General features: G+C 36.6%; 1 protein-coding gene across 4 annotated transcripts in view; it reads left to right on the top strand.

The window, feature by feature from the left end:
• Positions 1-21,837, top strand: part of actn1 (actinin, alpha 1) — a 46,056-nt gene that overhangs the window by 12,346 nt on the left and 11,873 nt on the right. For 3 of the 4 annotated variants that reach the window (XM_067420890.1, XM_067420889.1, XM_067420888.1), the window contains exons 2-10: positions 9,440-9,554; positions 10,922-11,041; positions 12,595-12,681; positions 13,032-13,119; positions 13,245-13,323; positions 13,410-13,491; positions 15,922-16,007; positions 20,697-20,789; positions 21,572-21,802. In XM_067420890.1, the coding sequence (XP_067276991.1) occupies positions 9,440-9,554; positions 10,922-11,041; positions 12,595-12,681; positions 13,032-13,119; positions 13,245-13,323; positions 13,410-13,491; positions 15,922-16,007; positions 20,697-20,789; positions 21,572-21,802 (981 nt within the window). Of the gene's footprint in view, positions 1-9,439; positions 9,555-10,921; positions 11,042-12,594; positions 12,682-13,031; positions 13,120-13,244; positions 13,324-13,409; positions 13,492-15,921; positions 16,008-16,497; positions 16,584-20,696; positions 20,790-21,571; positions 21,803-21,837 lie in introns of all 4 variants that reach the window. The other variant, XM_067420891.1, reaches the window with a different exon arrangement.

The raw sequence follows: 21,837 nt of genomic DNA, 5'->3' as shown, positions 1-21,837 counted from the left end.
GTCAAGTCAGACTTTTTATCTTCGTGAAAGTCAAGCTGTTCATGCAAATCATCACGTGCCACTCCTAACCTGATGATGTGTTCCCTGACGTTCTCTGGGACTTATTGACAAAGTTACTATTATTCACCATATATAACCTGTGTAGATAATGAAACATCGCCCAGAGCTGCAACAAGATGCAATGAGGAGATGTGCACACATAAACTGTGAGTGTGTTTTAACTTTAATTAACGTAAAAGCAGTCATCCGAGCGAGTCAGCGCTTAGCTCTAAGTGAAGCCACTGGCTGTGTTGATAGGATTATTAATGAGCCATTAAACTGTGCGTCTGGAAACATAAAAATAAGAGACAGGCTCACCTTAGGAGGGTGTAGTGTGTGGGGGGGATGGCTAATGTGGAATGTGTGTGGAACCGAGACAGTGGGCCGCACGTCTCAGGGGTTGATCAGCACTTCCTGTCTGGAGGAGAAAGCCAGCAGACACCAACAAACAGCCCACTTATAGACAGATAGGGAGAGGGAGAAACAGATGGAAACTAAAGTAGATGTTTGTGCATTGGGTTGAAACCAGGGTTTGAAATGAACAGGCACCAACCCACTGTGGAGGGTAATGCTGTCAAATCACTAGTCAAATTTGATGAGTTACTTATTATGTTTTCTCACTTTGCTGGGGAAGTGTAAGCCAAATCTGCAAATTCTCCAAATCTGCGCAGATTTAGCTCAAATACTAAACTTGTGAGTCATCACATTGTACTTGCGCAGAATCTGCATACCTTACTTATTTGAACATACAAGTCACTTTGCAAAAAACGGCATGCTTGTTCATTTGCATTGAAGCAATAGCAAATTTAAATAATTAAAAAAAATCATAATGTGGCGATATTTGAAAAACAGCACTTTCTTATTGAAACAGAGGACTTAACAGAAAATATGAGGATGAAAGAGGAAGAGAGTAGATGGCTGGATGAGAGGATTTTGTTTGAATAAGAAATGTATGAAATCAAAATGTAATAATATATATTAAGCTGTGACGCAGTTAATCTGGTTTATTTCTTTTTTCCCTCTTTTTTTTGGCTAGTAGAAGTTTGAATGGCCGGTAACTTAAAACTGTTTTAGTTTGTTGGTATTAGGGTGTAACAATATATTGTGTCACAATAAATCGCAAAACAAAAATGTTACATATGGATCATGGATAGTGACAATCTGCATTGTGTATAGTTCACCCAAAATTGAAATTACTGTGAGGAAAAATGTTTAGTATCAGTACTACATTAAACTACTGTATTAATTATCAACACTTGTCAATCATTGCATTGTTTGATGCAATCACGCATTTAAATAAAATTTTCAACCCAGAAACTTTGCAGTGTAGAGCTTTTAGCAGCATCTCTCAGCGGGTACCAAATGTACACAGTACTACTGGTTTTGAAGAAATGCTTCTTCTTTTTTAACGTTCATTACGTTTGACAACCCTATTTGTGTAGGTGTGAGAAGAGTTCAAGTTTAAGCTAAGCCAAAGTTTAGGCTAATACTCAGGGTTTGGGGTTTGTTCAAAGTTGCCCAACACCACTACTGAGAAAGGTATAGGAGAGACAGACAGGCATTTCATCTGTTGAATGGTGATGATGTCATTGTTTGTGTGTGTGTGTGTGGTCAGCATTTTGTTTAAACAGATAACAGCTGTTAAACCTGTCACACATGCATACCTAACTAGGCGGAGCTAATGAAGAGATGAGGAGAACACTGGCCTTTGTGTCTTATGAGAAGCTTCATTCCTGATGTCTTTATTTTGCAGTGGGTCAGGGATGTACAGATATGAAAGTTCTGGCTGATACTGAAGCTGGTTATGTTTTTAGGTTATCTGGCATAACATGGAAATAAATAATGATTAATATCAAATTAGATTACCATTTAAATATTACGTTTAAAGAATTAAACAGCAATATTATTACATTATAAACATTTATATACTATTTTGTCTGAATAAATCAATTAGACGTCATCGCAATATAATGTAAATTATGAAAAGTGGATGTTCATGTTAAGATCCGTTAAAAATTACATTCAATAGTGTTACAAAATTATTCGTGTTTTTTAAAAAATGGATGCAAAGGTAATCTAGATGTAATTATTTTCATTTTTGGTGAACTATCTCTTTTATATGATGAACTACGACTGGTTTCTCTTCTAGGATAGCTAATTTAAATTTGAGGGGTTTGTTAAAGGAAATTGGAAAGAGTACAGTCTTAAAGTACAGTTAGCTCTGTGAAAAGAGTATCATAAGTTTGCAGATGATTTGAGTGCTCACAGGAGCCACCATATTCCATGCATGTGAGAGATTTTGCAGGTGGATCTATAAAAACAGTTTTCTCTCTATAGCAGTAAATAAACGGGTCATGTGGTTGGCTTACGGAGGAGTTTGTGTGTATGTGTATGTGTGTGTCTCATGCCGCCTGATTTTTTTAAAGGTTTTCTGGCATTCGTAGTTGCTATGGCAACCCCATGACGACGAGCTGAGCTGTGCTGTATTTCACACCAGAGCGAGGAAGAGAGAGAGAGCAGGAAAAGAAAGAGAAGGATTGAATAGAGTAAATAGAGGGTTAAAAAAACAGCTATAATGAAGAAATATTTGTGGTAAAGGTGTGAGGAAATCTAGCAGCATTCCTGCTGAGTGAGCAGAGATCTTTTGCCTGAGTGACTATATTTACATGCATTTGTATGGGTATACATTTGCATGGCCATGCATATCTTTAAATGTGTGTGTGTTTGAATGCCCTTTTTGTTCTGTTCAGCCTGGATGCATTAAAACCAATTAAAAGAGACAGTAAGGAAATGTATAATGTTGCAAAAGATTTACTAATAATTTCTGTTCTTTTGAAATTTCCATTATTCAAATAATCATGAAAAAACTGTAAACATTTATCTTTACAGATAATAATAATGATAATAATAGTAATAATAAATAAATGTTTCTTGAGCATCAAATCAGTATATATGAATGATTCCTGAAGGATCATGTGACACTGAAGAATGGTGGAATCATGAATAAATTGCTATTATTTTAAATAGTAATAATATTTCACAGTATTACAAACCCGATTCCAATGTGAATAAAAACAGCAATGATGTGGAAGTTTCAAATTTCAATATTTTATTCAGAATACAACAGATATATCAAATGTTTAAACTGTGAAAATGTATAATTTTAAGGAAAAAATAAGATTTTAAATTTCATGCCATCAACACATCTCAAAAAAGTTGTGATAAGGCTGTTTACCACTGTGTGGCATCCCCTTTTCTTTTTATAACAGTCTGCAAACGTCTGGGGAATGAGGAGACAAGTTGCTCAAGTTTAGGAATAGGAATGTTGTCCCATTCTTGTCAAATACAGGCTTCTACCCAGCAAACACGTTTACGTTGTGACAACGTCTGTGGCACGTTGCATTTCTACTATGGCAACGTCGCATGTCAACGTGCTCGCAACATTGTAACAACGTAGAATTGTAAGACGCGACGGGGCTGTAGCAACGTTGTTGCGCAACATTCAGCAACTTCAAGACGACATTCTGACAACTTATTTTTTTAATGCTATATTCACCATTCACCATTCCCCATAGTGGTTCATTTTTAATTTCAGTTATTATACTTTTTATATGCCTATTGTTTATCCTATTATTTATGGGCCTAACAGTAAATTCATTATAATCAACACCTGCAACACACTTTTGAAGTATTACATAAGTATTACATTACACAAGTATTACATTACATACAAGTTTATTCAACTAATTCAACTTTATTATAACAGCATGTGGTAAGCGACCATACAGATACATTTTTTAAAAATAAATAAAATAGAATAAACAAATATTTAGTTTAAGTATATTACATCAAACACAAAAAAAGCAAAGATAGGCCTAGGTCAGAATATTTAAGAACAAAACCGGGTTTTGTAGATGGCAGAACATCGTATTCGAAAGCCTACTGATGAGGTCGGTATTAAAGCGGAATCATGTCCAGGAAATATCAACAAATCCAAAGGAGAAATGCAAGTCCAGAAACCAGCAGGTATGAGATGTTGAACACTTTTCTTAATGGTAATTACCATAAGGATCTGAGTAAATCTGGTAGCCTAACGTTAAAAGAAATAGCGTTATGATGGTAACGTGTATACATACGCAACTCCACCATGAATAATAACATGATTTGTCCGTTTATTTTATTTAAAAAAAAATTGTAGTTTGTAAAATAAAGATTAAATTAATGTCACGTAGACACGGAAATTGTAGCTTGTTTGAATATTTACGTATCAGCTAAGGTAAATTAAAAGCAATACTCACGGATCCGCGTATCAAGTTATTATAGCCTACTCGTTGAAGATCGAGACGGTTCAACTGTCAGTTGAAATTCAAAAGGCTGAAATTCACGCTTCAGGACAGTGATGACGAGTATAGGTCGTCCAGTGGTTGTCCAGGTACCTTGGCACAACTTTAAGCAATGGTCCGGACGGTGGTTCAATGTCAACGTTGTGACAACACTGTAACAACCTTCACCACACAACGTATTATAGCAACCTTTTGGGCATGTTGTGTCAACGTTGTTAGAAGGTTGAGTACGTTGTGCCAACGTTGTGTGTTTGCTGGGTAGTTGCTCAGCTGTCTTAAATCTTCTTTGTCGCATCTTCTGCTTTATGATGCGCCAAATGTTTTCTGTGGGTGAAAGATTTGGACTGCAGGCTGGCCATTTCAGTATCCGGATCATTCTTCTACGCAGCCATGATGTCGTAATTGATGCATTATGTAGTGTGTCTGGCATTGTCATGTTGGAAAATGCGAGGTCTCTCACCTGAAGAGATAAAGAAAGACAACTTGGGTTGTCCTTGTCCTTTTTAGTCCGGATAATAGTTTTCCAAAAATAAATTTGTATTCATCTGACCACAGAACAGTTTTCACTTTTCCACAGTCCATGTTAAATGAGCCTTGGCCCAGAGAAGACGCCTGCGCTTCTGGATCATGTTTAGATATTGCTTCTTTTTTGACCTATAGAGTTTTAGCCGGCAACAGTGACTGGCACAGTGGATTGTGTTCATCGACAATGTTTTCTGGAAGTATTCCTGAGCCCATGCTGTGATTTCCATTACAGTAGGATTCCTGTATGTGATGCAGTGCCGTCTAAGGGCCCGAAGATTACGGGCATCCAGTATGGTTTTCTGGCCTTGACCCTTACGCACAGAGATTGTTCCAGATTCTCTGAATCTTTGAATGATATTATGCACTGTTGACAGCGGCGGTTCTACATTAATGTACACCCTGGGTGAGACCCCCTTCGAGTGCCCCCCCCCAAAAAAAAACTTTTATATTTTACTAGAACAACATAATTGACATAGAACATTATATTTCTCAATTGCACAAATCGTTCATTATAACATTGTAAAAATACAATTAAAGTAAGTCAAGTTCATTTTATGAAGTATACTTAAGTAATGTTCTTAAGTATATTTTTAATTATACATTATATTATAAGTATACTACAATGTGTACTAGTAGAAAACTTGTAAGTGTACTATTTCAATTTCGCGTGGGACTAAATTGGCCCACTTTTAACTTATAAAGTATACATTTAAGTGTACTATAAGTGTAACAGTAGTAAACTTTAAGTGCACAACTAGGTTTCTCATTTATACTGCATCTGTATTACAAGTGAACTTATAAGTATACTAGTAGTTTACTATTTTAATAGTATGTATTTTTTTTTAGTTTATGAAAGTACAGTTTGAAGTGTACTCTCAGTAAACTATTAGTTCAGTGGTTTATACTGCAAGTATACTTTTTATACTTAAACGTTTTCTTTAAGTGAACATAATAGCATCATACTTCTAGTTTAAAAGTATTTATATATTATTTTTGCACTTTAAGTATACTGTTACATTCAAATGTAGTAGATATACATTTTATACTTGAGGTATACCTTTAACTGTACTTTAACTCATTTTAAAAACATTTTACTACAGCTTTGTGTATCTTTTTTGTCCAACGGTTGTGGGCAAGTTTCATAAAGAGACAACATTTTAAACAAAAAGTTGAGAAAATCATTTTTTTATTTTGTATTATCCAAGATTACACCTTGATCAGATTCAGAACGATGATCAAAGCAGATGGAGTCGTTTAAGTCCATCAACACCTCAAAAGCTTTACAGTCTTTTCCTCTTCATGGGTTCGACATTTCATTCAGTAACATCGGGCCATTTTTTTGACATGCTACTTAATGTATGATGATTAAGGGTTGGTTCTTTAACAAATATTAAAAGATCTTTATTACCCCAAAACGTTTGATTGGTGGTTGTGTGTGAGTGAAACTTCTCTTAAACATAGACTGTAAAAAAAGATGGATGACGTGTCTCCACTTACTTCCACTGCAAAAAATGTAAAAAAAATAAAAATCAAGCCAAACCATCCCATTAATTGTTGTTGCTGATTATGTTGTTTGGAGCCCGAGTCTGCATAGTAGTAAACTTGGGGTGGAGCCTTGGTATCAAGTTTAGCCCAATCGCAAGCACAACTTTCAATCATGAGGTTACAACCTGTTTTTATTGCATCAAATAATGGCAGAAAACATCTCTGGGAAAAATTATTTGAACTGGAATTGGATTTTTTAATTTGGCACTTGTCCCATTCGATTACATGGAGAGGGCGGTGTCAAGATTTCTACTGCAGCCAGCCACCAGAAGGTGATCGAACTTTGACTTCACTTTTCAGGACATGTGTGGCACACTTGCTCTGGAACAGAAGAGCACATAAACACCTCCCTAAGAAAACCAGTCGACCTAATTATACAGGACTTCCTCAAAAAACGATTAGTCGACTAGTCACTTGCAGCCCAGCAGCTGATTAATTTTGAAAATGTGTCGTTTTTGCTACAGTGTGCTCTTTCACTTTTATCGCATCACTTACAGAAACCTATGGTAGCTCATCCTATCCTTAGTTGTATTATTTATAAGTTTGTGTGTTATTATTCTTTTTTTTCGTCTTTCACATTTTGATTTGCATTACAGTGGCTGTAATATTATAATTTCAGCCGTGGCACTTGTGTGTGTCCACCCATGGGGATGGACTGCATCCCATCATGTAGCAGTCCTGTCTTTTCCCTCATGTCCAGAATCAGATCTAGAGTTTTCATCTCACCTCTTAAATTTGGAGCAACCTCCTGCTTGTACGTGCATAAACTGAAAGATCTCTGATTCTGTTAAGTGGCATATCAATCGTGTTAGTATGTGAGTGTTTAGCTTCTGTTCTGCACCACAGCTGTTTCTCATCAGCTCACTAGCATACCGAAGAATCCTGAAGCCACAGATACTCAGTGCTGCCATGACAACCCCTGTAGAGCGCTCATCCTCCCTTACACTCTCTCTCTCTCTCTCTCTCTCTCTCTCTCTCTCTCTCTCTCTCTCTCTCTCTCTCTCTCTCTCTCTCTCTCTCTCTCTCTCTCTCTCTCTCTCTCTCTCTCTCTCTCTCTCTCTCTCTCTCTCTCTCTCTCTCTCTCTCTCTCTCTCTCTCTCTCTGACATAATGGTTGTAAATGATTCAAGAATTGCCAAAGTATTCAAGTGCATGTATAGCACAGGTGTTTGAAATAAATAAAACTGGTTAAAAGGATTTTTACAACTTTTGTTGTGTTTTTTTCAGTCTTTGTGTAGGATCTGCCGCTCTTCAAATCCTTCTGTAGGATTCTAACATTGAAAAGTTTATTTTCAACAATGTCACTTATCCTTTCAGTTTGATCTTAACAATCTTCTGAACCTCTTGAACCCTCTTCTTATATAATGTGTGAAGGGGATGTTAACAATTTGTGATACTTTTAAAGAGACAGCAGCAGAGCGATGCTAGAGAGTGTGAAAAACTATGAAAAACTGACATTTTTAATGTAAACTTAGACAATAAAAAACAATATTATTAAAGGGGTGGTTCTGTGGTGTTTTTTTAGGCTTGGTTGTGTTTATGGGGCGCAGTATAACATGTCTTGATGCTTCTTCTTTTTTAAAACACTGTATTTTTCTTATATTTTACCTTTATTCCATACCCCTTGGTCTCCACTGTCCTTTGAACGGCTCTTTTGCTTCCTGCTTCTATGAAGCCCATCCCTCTGAAAAACGCAATGGTCTTAGATTGGTTAGATGGCCAAATGTAGTTTCATGTATTTTTATTGGCTGAAGTGCCAAGCACAGGTTGCCGGAAACGCCACACGCCCCTTACCATTACAGGCAGAAGTCACATCAGCGGTGTAGATAATGACGTCAATATTGCTTTACCAATTTGAGCCCAAATTAGACCCAGATAGCGGAATGAAGGTCAAGCAGAACTGTTTCGTTTTTTCAAGTATTTTTGTAGTGTCACTGTCACTGCTGTTAGTTATCTTTTCATATTCTGGTTAAATACAAGACTGAGTAGTAGCTTGTTTTTAAAGGTATTGTTTTATTTGTAGCATGAACAACTTGTTTATAGAATATATTTTATGTAAATAAATAATGTTTGTGGGTGTGATTACATATAAGTTTGTTGGTGTTTGATGGAGAAGTATGAAACAATTTAGTAAACTGCCTAGCGTAGCCAAACCGCGTTGGTCTTGATGCAAACAGAACACACACAGAAACTACACATTAAAAAGACATGTACTTACAGGTTTAGGCCCATAAACAGCAGCTTCTGCATTTAATGTGGGAACTGCTTCATCTTTTAGTATTAGCCTTTGAGCGAATCCAGTATTAAACTCGTGAAGATTCTTGAAGCTGTCTTCTGTGAAATGTGCAGCACAGATGGCTAAATTTACATTGTAATCAGCAGGAACTGAATTAAACACAAATTGTAACCATTACTCCCGAATTCCAGCGTCCCGAGGAAGGCCGAACACAGAAGTCGTGCACTTTGGATGAAAATAACTTTGTTCCGATGGCATGTCTGCAACACTCTAGCCTACTGCAACAGCTCTCTCTCTCTTCCGTAATGACTGCGACTCGGCCTCGCCCACTTGTTTGCGGGGGCAGTGTTTATGTTAATAGCAAGGGTTTATGATGTCACCAACCCGGAAAAGAAGCTCGTTGTAGTCCAAATCGGCCGTTTTTTATAGGCAATAAACTGCCATAACTTTAAAAGACAATATCTCAGTTTGCATTGAACTTTCAGCGCTGTAACTTAGCAGATACTGTTTGTGCTCAAGCAGCAACATTACACACTAACTAAAGTTAAAAAAGTGACATCGTATAAATTACAGGTTTACCCACATGTGCTGATTTAAGTGACTATTTTGCATTTTCATGTTTACTGCTGTTCTTGCTTTGGTTTCCATTATTTCTGTCATGTCTTATTTGCCTATTAAAGGCATCTGTTGCATTGAAATTTGCATTGGGTTTTATTTCTCTTCTCAACTTATAATAAACCACTCTTTTCCAGACGTTTACTGCATGGTGCAATTCTCATCTACGGAAGGCGGGGACGCAGATCGAAAACATTGAGGAGGATTTTAGAGATGGGCTCAAACTCATGCTGCTTCTAGAGGTCATCTCAGGTCAGTGACCTCTCACCACAGTTCCACCTTGAACCTTTTGAAGCTTGTATCTCCTTTGATATTATCAAACGCCTTACGTTTACCCCTGTTGAAAAAAAACAGCATATGCTGGTTAGGTATGTTTTGAAGCTGGTCCTGAGCTAGTTTCTTAGGACCAGCATAAACCAGATCAAACCAGCTGCCATGCTTCAAAACATACCTAACCAGCATATGCAGGTTTTTTCCCCAATCAGAGACACCTGGTATTAAGATAATTTGTAATTTGGTTGATCGGATCACAAGTAGACGAGGGAGACCCATTCCTATTTATGCCTGGTGTTTGAATCCGTCTCTTTTGTCCACTTGTTTCAACTACTTAGAGGGTCTATGGGCGGGTAAATGTATGGGCGTTTTCTTATCTTTTGATCTAATGGACAAAATAAGGTCGCACAATTTACATGCGAATGCACCAAGAAATGCCAAAAAAAACTAGCGGAGAGCAGCAGATTTTGTTTTTTTGCTCTGATAGCCACAAGGATGAGTCGAACGCTGTGTCGAGTGCATGTTAGAAATCAGGAATGGTGCTAGAACATTGTAGCCTGGATGCCAGCCGAACTTAGCCCCTCCCACAAAATGTTTAGGTCGGGCAGTTTGGTCTGGCCTTGCTCCATAGAGGAGTGATTATGCCCGAACAGAAACTGTTTGGACCAATGAAATCATCAGGGCGGGCTTTAGACGATGATGGACAGATGATCAACAGTAACGTAATCATCCACGTCATCAAAGGGGCTTGGATTATATTTGTTCAAATCCTAAACGGAGAGCTTGTTTATATATGCATTCACCTTCACTATTTCTCTCAGAAATGATCATGTTGGGTAAGTGCTCAAAGATCGTGTATTCCAGCCTGTTTCCTCATAAAATGTTATGAGAATACATTTTACCAATGTTTATCCACCACATTACGTTCTATTTAAACCTAAATAAGAAAGCCATTGTCAGTTCGTCTGTCAGTTGGCAGGCAGTTTTGGTCGCTTTATTAAAAGTTTTTGCTTTGTGCAGTGTGTAAAGGAAATAAATATAGTTTTACCCTCCTGCTGACTAGTGTCGTGCCCCTCCCAACCCATTCACACACACATAGATGATTCGACTATCAGACGACCATAGAGAGATTCGACAATTCTAATTCGAATGTGTAAATCCTTAGTCAGGGACACCCCTATAAAATACTCTTAAAATAGAATTTGCATACTAACAAGTTGATAACTTTCAGGAATTAGTATGAAATAAAATTAATTGTGTACCTGTTTTAGTCACCCAAGGACAGTGTGATGTTGTGTGTGATGAAATATTGTGATCCTGATTGTTTAACCTGTCTTTTTATGTAGGAGAACGCTTGGCCAAACCAGAGAGAGGAAAAATGAGAGTCCATAAGATCTCCAATGTGAATAAAGCTCTGAACTTCATCACCAGCAAAGGAGTCAAACTGGTTTCAATTGGAGCAGAGGGTAGGTTCCCCACCCCCCACCCCCCAAAGCAGTGACCTATATCCTGCAGGCTTCCAGGGTCATGGGTTCAGTGCTCCAGCATATGGGATCAATGGATATCAGACAATCTGCCTGTATGTGATATGTGCTTGTATCCCATGTCACTGAAGTCCAATACAATTCCAATACAGTTAAATAGGTTAGACATGCAGTACATATATAACATATATTAGACCCATTTTATCTAAAAGTGTGTATATTTTTCCTGTCACCTGCTCATCTGCTCTCTCTCTCTCTCTCTCTCTCTCTCTCTCTCTCTCTCTCTCTCTCTCTCTCTCTCTCTCTCTCTCTCTCTCTCTCTCTCTCTCTCTCTCTCTCTCTCTCTCTCTCTCTCTCTCTCTCTCTCTCTCTCTCTCTCTCTCTCTCTCTCTCTCTCTCTCTTAATCCAGAGCAGCATTCCAGACAGATTAGCCATCTACCAAAGCTTTTGCCTTGGTCACATACTGTTACCAGTTTGTGTGTGTGCGCGCGTTTGTTTGTCTGGCAAAACTGAGATCCACATACCCACAAGCACATACTGGGATGTGTGTAGAGTGTATTATGAGATTATCTTAAGAAGATGGAGAGGAAAAGCATGCATGTTTACCTAGATATTTAAATGGGGACTTCCCATATACAACTTTTTGTATAAATAAATAAATAAAAACAGAAAGAAGGATTCATTATTAAAATACAACATTTTGTATATTTAAAAGTGAATACAGACATTATTTACTCTTTATATTATTTAGTCTTTATGACCTCTTTTTCCTTTTGAGAATTTCTCCAAAAAGGACACAAGTTTAGAACAATATAATCATATCAAAGAAAACATCTGGCAAAGCTGTTTTCCTGCAGTTTAGACACTAAAACTCTGCTAAACACTTAAAATAGCCACAGCCTTCCTACTATAAGGTCATAATTATTGAAGGTTGTATAATATTTAAGATATAATAGAATTATTTGGAATAAGGGCAGAGTTGTATGGTGGAGGAACGCCAGAGGAATTTAGGAAGGAAAGCAGAGAAAGTGAAACAAGAAGCCATTTATAACTGCAGTGAAATTTCAGTGATTTTTATCACTGGGTTAACTATCCCTTTAAGCAATTTACTGTATCATTGCCATAATGAAGAATAAATAAATAAATAATCACATTCCTTCCTGTTCCTTCTTTGGACCACTTTTGATAGATACTAATCACTGCAGAGCGGGAACACCCCACAAGACCTGCAGTTTTGGAGATGCTCTGACCCAGTCATCTTAAATTCTTACACTTGCCCATTTTTCCTGCTTCTAACACATCAACTTTGAGGATAAAATGTTCACTTGATGCCTAATATATCCCTCCCACTAACAGGTGTCATGATGAACAGATAATTATTCACTTCACCTGTCAGTGGTCATAATGCTATGCCTGATTTGTATGTATGTATGTACACAACTTTTTTAAATATGGCTTTAGTTTAAAAAGTGAGCCTATTGGTAAGCTGTTACAGTAAATGTGATGCTGGTGTGCGTGTGTTTGTTCTGCTCAGAGATCGTTGATGGAAATGCTAAGATGACTCTAGGGATGATCTGGACCATTATCCTCCGATTCGCCATCCAGGACATCTCAGTCGAGGGTATATCTCTCTCTCTCTCTCTCTCTCTCTCTCTCTCTCTCTCTCTCTCTCTCTCTCTCTCTCTCTCTCACACACACACACACACACGCAAATGCTCACACATGCACACTTAAGTTTATAAGTAGTGCTTAAGATCTTAAGTAGTGCTTTTGTGTGTACAAATACCATGAGAGTAAACAATTACACATGATTAGCCTAATTAGATATGGTTCTGGTCTTTCGGATTCTTGAATATTCACTGTTAAATACATATGCAATGCCAGGAATGTGTGAGTCGTTTAAATGACAACATTGCATTTCCATTTCTAAGATTACATTTGATACGACTGTATGTGTGTGTGTGTGTGCAGAGACCTCAGCTAAAGAAGGCTTGCTGCTGTGGTGCCAAAGGAAAACAGCTCCCTACAAAAATGTCAACATTCAGAATTTCCACATCAGGTGAGCAGACAGGAAATGAGCATTAAATCTCAACAGATTGAATGATAGGAAAAAACAGATAATGCAACTGAATCCTGAGCTACAGCATAATTTATTATGCTTCTCTGACTATGTCTCTCTGTCAGTTGGAAGGATGGATTGGGCTTCTGTGCACTCATTCACAGACATCGTCCAGAGCTCATTGATTACGGTAAATTGCGCAAGGTGAGGCATTATGAGAACCTCTGACCATATTTAGAGACCAGCAATATAAAAGGCAACAACCTGTTTTGATGTTTGCTTTCACTCAGGATGACCCAATGACTAATCTGAACACCGCCTTTGATGTCGCTGAGAAGTACCTGGACATCCCTAAGATGCTGGATGCAGAAGGTAAGACATGTAGAGGACAGGTTTCTTTCTGTTCCATTTCACTGTGAAACTAGGTTAGACTTCTGTCTAAATATAGAGCTGTAGGAGGCACACAGGTATGTGTGTAGGTTGAATTACACCCCATTACTGCAGGTGTGATTGTGGATGCTTCCTTAACTTTTAGCCTGTTTGGAGAGGTTTTTATGATAACTGTCTGTGATGTTTCATGATGAGATTGTTGCCCTGCATGCATTGGATTGATATTCATCAAACATTCTGGTTAAGGCTTGTTTTAAACTACATTCAGCCTAAACTGCTTAACATGCAGTCTGCTTTGTTAAGCAGTTTTAACTGTTTTTCAGATAATTTCATTCTTAGCTGTGTTGTTTTTAGCTTTTGTGAACGTTATACAGGGTTCCTACACTGTTTGGAAAAGTATGGAATTTAATTTGAGTAATTTCCAAGTATGAAAATGTATGGAAAATGATTTGCAATTTCAGACTATTGCCCCTATTAGTTTTCTATAAAAGAAAAATATGATATACAGACTTTGATGTGAGCAAGAGAGCCCATTAAACTTGGCATATAGGACAGTACACACTGAGTCACCCTTTGCTCCATCAGTCCATTTCACTGTGTGGATTCCTTAGTTGTGTTAAAGCGAACATAAGACTGTGAAATATGATGTACTGCCCTAACAAAAGCCAAATTTTGAACACTTTTTATAGACCCTTGAACTTGGCAAAATAATGTGCATCCATGCTTCTGTTTTCTTCATAGTAAGATGGCAGTGTGACAACATTGTTTGTGCTCATGTAAATCATTTCTCAAGGTCACAACATTTTTCTTGTGTCCATGCAAAAGGTGTTTGTTTTTTTTAGTTTTTTAGGGGCTCTGTATTTTGTCACTTATGATGACTACTATATACCAAATATAAAGCTGAATATAGTGCTGTATGAACTAGGGATGCACTGATAATAAAATGTATATCTGAATCCATATTTTTTATGCATTTTGAGAGTCTGATTACATAAACAAAAGTCTCAACATTAAAAGCCATGTACCAAGCACACAAATATAATGTTTTTATTAGAATTTTATGAAGTCTATATGACAGACTAAAGTTGTACATGTTTTCCTTTTTTTAAGTGATTCCAATTATATTTGAATCACTAATCAAGCAATTCAAAACTATCATATTGAACAGTGTACATCTGAAGAGTCTCAGCTGAAAGCATAATATTAAAGCTAATAAATATTTTTATCAGGCTGATAACATTAAAAATACAAATTAACATACATTGGCCGATACAGATATGGTGGACGATAAATAGTGCATCCCTAGTATGACCAAATTTATAAAAAATCTACAGAGAGGTTTGGATATTTGAATCTGGAAAAGTATGGACTGTTTGAAATGGATAATGTGTAGGAACCCTGGTTATAAATGTTCTATTTCATAACTTGATAAATTGTTTAGCTTGCAATACCACAGTGTTGTCATACTATGTGCATAATGAATTACATTTGGTCTTCCTTCTTACATCTAAATGCATACAGAATTTTGTCCTTTTTTTTTTTTTACAACTCTTTCTTTTTAAATATAAAGCCACTTGAAACTGCAAAGATTGTGTCTCTGTTATGTGTGGATTCTTATTCACATGGATAAAATATATTTTTTTTACACATTGTTATTGGTCACTTTTTTATATTTTAAAATAAAAAAATGTTGTTATATGTCCCAGAAAAATAATCATACTCATAAGTATTTTAGTATGTATTCAATATAATACCATCTTAATATATTTATTTATTAGAATATATCATGTATATTGTAATATATAAATAAATGTAAAATTGTCTTTAAATTCATGATTTTTTTATTTGTAATGAAAGCGGTAAAATATGCAGCTCACACAAGCTTGTTAATGTTGTTTTGATTTGCAACAACATTTAACAAAAGAAGAAGTATGTCAAGTGGCTAGAATGAAATATTAATTTACACAAAAAGCCAGAAACCTAAACTTGCCTAAATTTTAACGCAACTCCTTTTCTGTTGCTCAAAAGCAAATAGTATTGCAAATCTTGTTGTTGACCAATTTGAAAATAGTTTCATTATAGGTTGATTATAACCAGGGCTGACTGCAATGCTAGAAAAACTAGTTACTGTGAAACCAAAAAACCCAACCCCTCATACAAATGCACGCACCTAACCCATTCCCATGGCTGGATGTGATTTTTAGCACCCCCCACCCCCCCTCCACCCTTCTGGTTTATGCACCCTTGTGCAGGTTCTGATTATGATGATTTCATATCTCCATTCGCATTAATAACTCTTTCTTTACACAGGAAGTCCCCTCGTATGGGCCTCTGAAGTGTGTGACTGTGTGTGATGTACACTGATTAATTTTTTCTCTCATTACTTAATATCACCCCCTTCTTCCTCTGCAGATATTGTTGGTACGGCTCGTCCCGATGAGAAGGCCATCATGACCTACGTTTCTAGCTTCTACCATGCCTTCTCTGGGGCGCAGAAGGTATCGCAGGGCACCCCCCCTCCCAATGTCATGAACTTCTACACTCACCCAATAAGTCCCTCCCTTCACTCTGTTTCTGCTCACTGGTTTTTGTGATCTCCAGTAGCAGTGATTACTGGATGTCGTGGTTTCCCGTGACCGTGACTACACTCCTAACAGTCTGCCTCTCTCCGACTCTTTGCAGTGCTAAGCTCCGCCCCTCAGGGCTCATGCTCCTCCTACAGTTGCATGAGTCTTTCCACCTGTTGCATGAAGGAAGTAAATTCTTGTGATGAAGGCATGAGTGTGTCTCCACTTCAGTCTCCTAAACAAATACCTAAATGTTTACGGGCAACAATGAGACTTCCTGGAGACCTCTTATGCCTTGTATCATTTCTGTAGGACTGTGCCCTGTTTGTCTATGCAGTCTTTTACTCTCTGCTTTTTTTTCTCTCCCTTGTTCTCCACCTCCTTTTCTCTCTCTGTTCCCGCTCCCTCTTTCCCTGGGCAGATATCGTTAGTACGTTGCGTCCCGATGAAAAGGCCGTCATGACGTATGTGTCATGTTACTACCATGCCTTCTCAGGCAAACAGAAGGTGAGCGCAGACCAATCAGCCAATCAGCTTCCACATCAAAATCCCAGTCAAATATAGACTGAAAAGATGTGATATTACACTTCTTCACTGAACCCCAAACTTCCTTGTGAAAAAGAAGTACACTTTAGCATACTTAGCGTACTTAAGGAAATATAATGAAAATGTATTATTGTGTAAATTCATATTAAATGCAATTAGTTACTTAAAAGTGCTTTTTGACCTACTTAAATACATCTTAATATATCATTTCACAATTCTATTAAATGTCTTTTAAATATAGTTCAAGTGTGCTGCTAAAGGTACACAACTTTCTATTCTGTTGTATGTCATGTAATTAATAGGGGTGCCACAATACTCAATATAATATTGAACCGTCCGGTACAGCATTCACGGTTCAATACGCGCTGGTGAATTGCGATTTTGCATTTAATTAATTATTTCCATTTCTCTCCGTTTGAAATATTTCTCTCAGTTTATTTTGGCTCTGTTTGAGTGTGCCTGTCAGTCTACGCGCTGATATGAGCAAATATCCAATCATATGCACTAAAGTTAGGGGGTGTTTAGCCGCGTTTTAAAGCCTTGCCGGTTAAACATTTCGTTCGCTCCATTTTGAATTGAGCGCACGCACTAAACGTCTGTCAAACACAAGTGTCTGTCAAAACACACACATTACTGGACAGTCTTACTGTGCTAATACTGTCAAATACACATAAGGTTAACATATAAACACAGTCGGTTATATCTAAAGTAAAAGTAAAATCGCGTGCGTCTGTATATGAGATGTGAGCAGGTCTTCAATTGACAGCAGCAGCCTAGTGAACACGCTGTCCTTAAAGGGACAGTTCACCTCTTAAATGATTTTAATAATAAATAAAAAAAGACCTTTAATACAGTAGCTTTTAATCAAGGTTGTATATTGAAGGATATGTAGTTTTAATTTTAGCCTACATTTATTCATTCAAATTCATATTTAAATGCTACTGTACATCTCTGAGCTGCCACTGTAAATCTTTATATATATTTATTTTATATTATTCAAATTACACTGGGAATGTGTACATGGGTTTTTTTTAAAGTAAAGTTTTAAGTTTAAGTAAGGGTTTTCAAGTCTTTTAAATAAAAAAAAGAGAGTATTGCAATAAAAACATTTTCTTCTTAACCTTTTTATGTTCCTGTCACCTAAGAATAGAATAGCAAAAAAACGAACCGAACCGAAAAACTGTGGTTAAAAACTGAGGTGTGTATTGAACCGTGGACTATCTGTATTGTTGCATCCCTAGAAATTAAGTTGCATATTTTTAAGTTACATATTTGTAATGATGTTGTTTATTAAATGTAAAATGTATTAACTTTTAAATATATAATAACACACTACAGTTTAAATTCTAATAAAGTATTTTACATTTGTGTTAATATGTTAGTCAACACTAACACATTTATAACATTTACAAAGTATACTTTTTAAAAGTATACTTGAGTGTGTTAAGAAAAACAGTTTAAGTTCACTTTTTCAAGTGGCCTTTTTTATTAATATTACATTATCTGAAAATACAGTTAAAAATATATTTTAAGTTTTGAAGTACACTGCAACTGCTTATTAAATACAATTAAACACACACTTTTTCACAAGGACTATACGGTGGGGTCAGTCTCTGATGTCAATAATGGGTCAGAACCCTTCAGCTCTGAAACTTCATTGTGACTTCTTTCTCATTTCTTGTTTGGCTGTGATATTTCTCTTTCCATCTTTGGTTTTGCCAGTTCTGGCTGTTTCCCGGGCAACCCTGCTGTAGTATTACATAACACACCTAGCTCTGTTTCTCCACACATCTGTTCGCACACACACTCACAGCTCTTATATAGAAACCATCAAACTTCTTTACATTTTGGAATAGGTGTTGAAATAGATGTCTAGGTAAAATTAGCATCAGACATCACTGGGACAGCTGGTGCACTCCTAATCCAGCAATCTTTATTGTTCATAATTCATTGTGTCAGTAGAGAGTTGGTCAAGAATAGGTCGGTTAGTATAGATCCATGAATCTGAATCAGCTTAGGCAAATTCATGAGCCTAAAGCCCTAAGCCAGGAGCCACATAAGCAGCATATACTACAAAATAATATGTGTGCATTTTTTTATGTGACACAAAGCCGTCATAAATATATTTGCACATTAATCTAGATAGGCAGAAACAATGCATCATTTGCTTTTTCTGTCTAACCTTATTTTATTTTTTTTAATGTAATTTAAGACAGAATGATTCCGTTCTATTAAATAATTTTAGCTTGTATGAAACCAATCAATTTAATTGTTACCTTTTATGTATGTAACATACATAGTTATTGCTAACAACGTATAGCTTAATTAATGAAAATATTTAATTAACATGGAGCAGACTTTATATATCTTCCCATTTTGTGGACATCTTGAGAGCCTTCTGTTCTGTGCACACAGATTTTATGCTCACGAGTTAAGTCACTTCATACAGATATACAATTCTAAATCGGTTTAGACAGACTTTAAAATCACAATAAAAGTTCATTCAGAGGCAGCATGTTTCTCACAGACAGGGTGAATGTTACTACTTCATTGTGCTGATTCATCACATTCAGCTGGGTTTCCTCAACCCTGTGTGAGCGTTTCTGAACTGATGACTAACATCCCTCGATAAATAGTTTCTACATGCTGGGTGTGTGTTCTCTGCACACTCAGATCCTGTCTGCTCTTATAAGGCACAAGTCTGATTGGAAACCCACCAAACAGTTCTGTTTTTTGCAAAACTTCCTCTGACAAACCCACATCCACACCCATTCAAGAATATTGTGTCATCATTGTCCAGTAACTGCATCAGGATAAAACATGCTCATTTGATTAGAAAAGACACAGTTGTATTGTTTTGGTAATTGTTTTACCACAGAAGAAGAAGGGGTTTCACTTTATTTAAGGTGCCATTGTTGCAGTGTAATTATATATTTAAGTAGGTACTGAGTAATGTTAATTAACAGCATGTACTTACTGTAGGGTTAGGCTAGGATTAGGATTAGGTTTAGGGTTAGTTGCGTGTAATCATGCATAATTTGCTGTTAATACTATATTAACTAAATGTGTGTGTGTGTGTGTGTGTGTGTGTGTGTGTGTGTGTGTATATATATATAATCAAATGTAGTTAATATATTTAATTAAGTATGCATTAAAAATGGGTTTCCTCCTCTTCACACACACACACACACACACACACACACACACACACACACACACACACACACACACACACACACACACACACACACACACACACACACACACACACACACACACACACACACACACACACACACACACATATAGGGAGAGGAGGAAACCCATTTTTAATGCATACCTAATTCATTATTAAGAAAAATTTAAATTAAGAAAAATACTTTTTTATGAGCAGCTCAGTATTATTTGAACAAAGCAATATCACTTTATTTTTGGATTTGAATAACAAAAATATACATTTAAAAACATTTATAAAGCACTTTTTATAATGTGTTTTTTTAATATTTTTAATAACACATCAATATAAACATCAAAAATGTAATTATGTTTTTTTTTCTTCCGTTTTTTATCTGAACAATGAAAACTGAATGCGTGTATGATATTCGTCTGTTTATTGATTTAAAAAAAAAAATCTAATTTGCACTACTTAACAGAAATTGTGAAATACATTTTAGATTTTTCACAGCTGATTTTACAATAAAAAAAGCATAACATTGTATACTCTATTGATCAGCATTTCAGAGTAGCATTCAAAATTGCGAGTCACTGCATGAACTCTGTCACTGACAACGATAAACTGAGCTTATCATTGTTTTTATCCTCTTCCTTTGTGGCTTTTAGAATTGCAACTCACTTCCTTACCCTTTCCCCTTCCAAAAATACACTCATTTATAATTAAACACGCACAGAAGGGTTATATGATATTGACGTACGGTTGATTGCTGTTGGTAATGATAATAAATTGACTTGAGCACCTCAACACACTTAAACACACAAAACCTTAACGCCGTTGCCATGGCGCTGATGTGGTTTCCACAGAAACAGAAGCAGATTCACTGTCCTTTACCCCCTCAGGCCGAGACAGCAGCCAATCGGATCTGCAAAGTGCTGGCTGTCAATCAGGAGAACGAGCAACTGATGGAAGACTATGAGAAACTAGCCAGTGATGTGAGCACACTCATTCATGTTCTGTCCTCTTCACCCCCATCCTCTTGTCCCGTCCCGTCTCTTCACCTCTCCTCTCCTGTCGTCAGGGTACTGTGCTCATTTAGGCTCTGTGAGAAGTTTCAGTCATTTAAACTCAGCTAATATCTAGCACGTTTACTCTACAATGTTCCCATGGTTATGGAAAACAGGGAATTTTAATATACTGCTTTCCAGGACAGGCAGTTCCATGAAAAGTAATAAAATATTAAAATATTTCTTATTCAGTTAAGAAATATCCATTATCTTTTATGCTCAACTCTAAAATATGTAATCAGTGTTAATCTTTTTTTGAGTAATAATAATACATTTTATTTGTAGCACTTTATATTAAACAAAATCTCCAAGTACTACAGATATAAAACAACCCAAAAATTAACTGAGAACTGAGAAAAAAAATAATAATAATGAATGCAATCTCTAAATAAAGTAATAATTCCACAATAATTATATATATAAAACCTTTTTTTTTATAAAATAAATAAGTAAAACCCATATCTTGTAGTTCAGAATGACTTAAAAAGTCATGGTATGGTGTTATTTAAATTATATGGGAACCCTATGTCTAATTAATAATTAAAAAAAAAAAAAACAATATATACCATATTAAAAACCCAGTCTCATCTCTTTTTCTCTCTACCTCCTTTATCTCATTCTGTCTGATCCTAACTGTTCCTAATGTGTTTTATCCTCTTCTTTTCCCCTCTCTCCTCCCATTTTTGGTCTCCCACTCTCGCTCTCTTTAGCTGTTGGAATGGATTCGCCGAACCATCCCGTGGTTGGAGAACCGCGTTCCGGAGAACACCATGCAGGCCATGCAGCAGAAGTTGGAGGATTTCCGGGACTACCGACGACTTCACAAGCCGCCTAAAGTTCAGGAGAAATGTCAGCTGGAGATCAACTTCAACACACTGCAGACCAAACTCCGCCTCAGTAACCGGCCTGCGTTCATGCCCTCGGAGGGAAAGATGGTCTCGGTGAGAACTTAGCACATGTATCAACTAGAGAACCC

Source organism: Pseudorasbora parva, chromosome 17 (assembly GCF_024679245.1).
Source record: "Pseudorasbora parva isolate DD20220531a chromosome 17, ASM2467924v1, whole genome shotgun sequence".
In the NCBI taxonomy this organism is placed as follows: domain Eukaryota; kingdom Metazoa; phylum Chordata; class Actinopteri; order Cypriniformes; family Gobionidae; genus Pseudorasbora; species Pseudorasbora parva.
The sequence above is the reverse complement of the archived record's forward strand: the minus strand, read 5'-3'. Positions and strand labels throughout refer to the sequence as shown.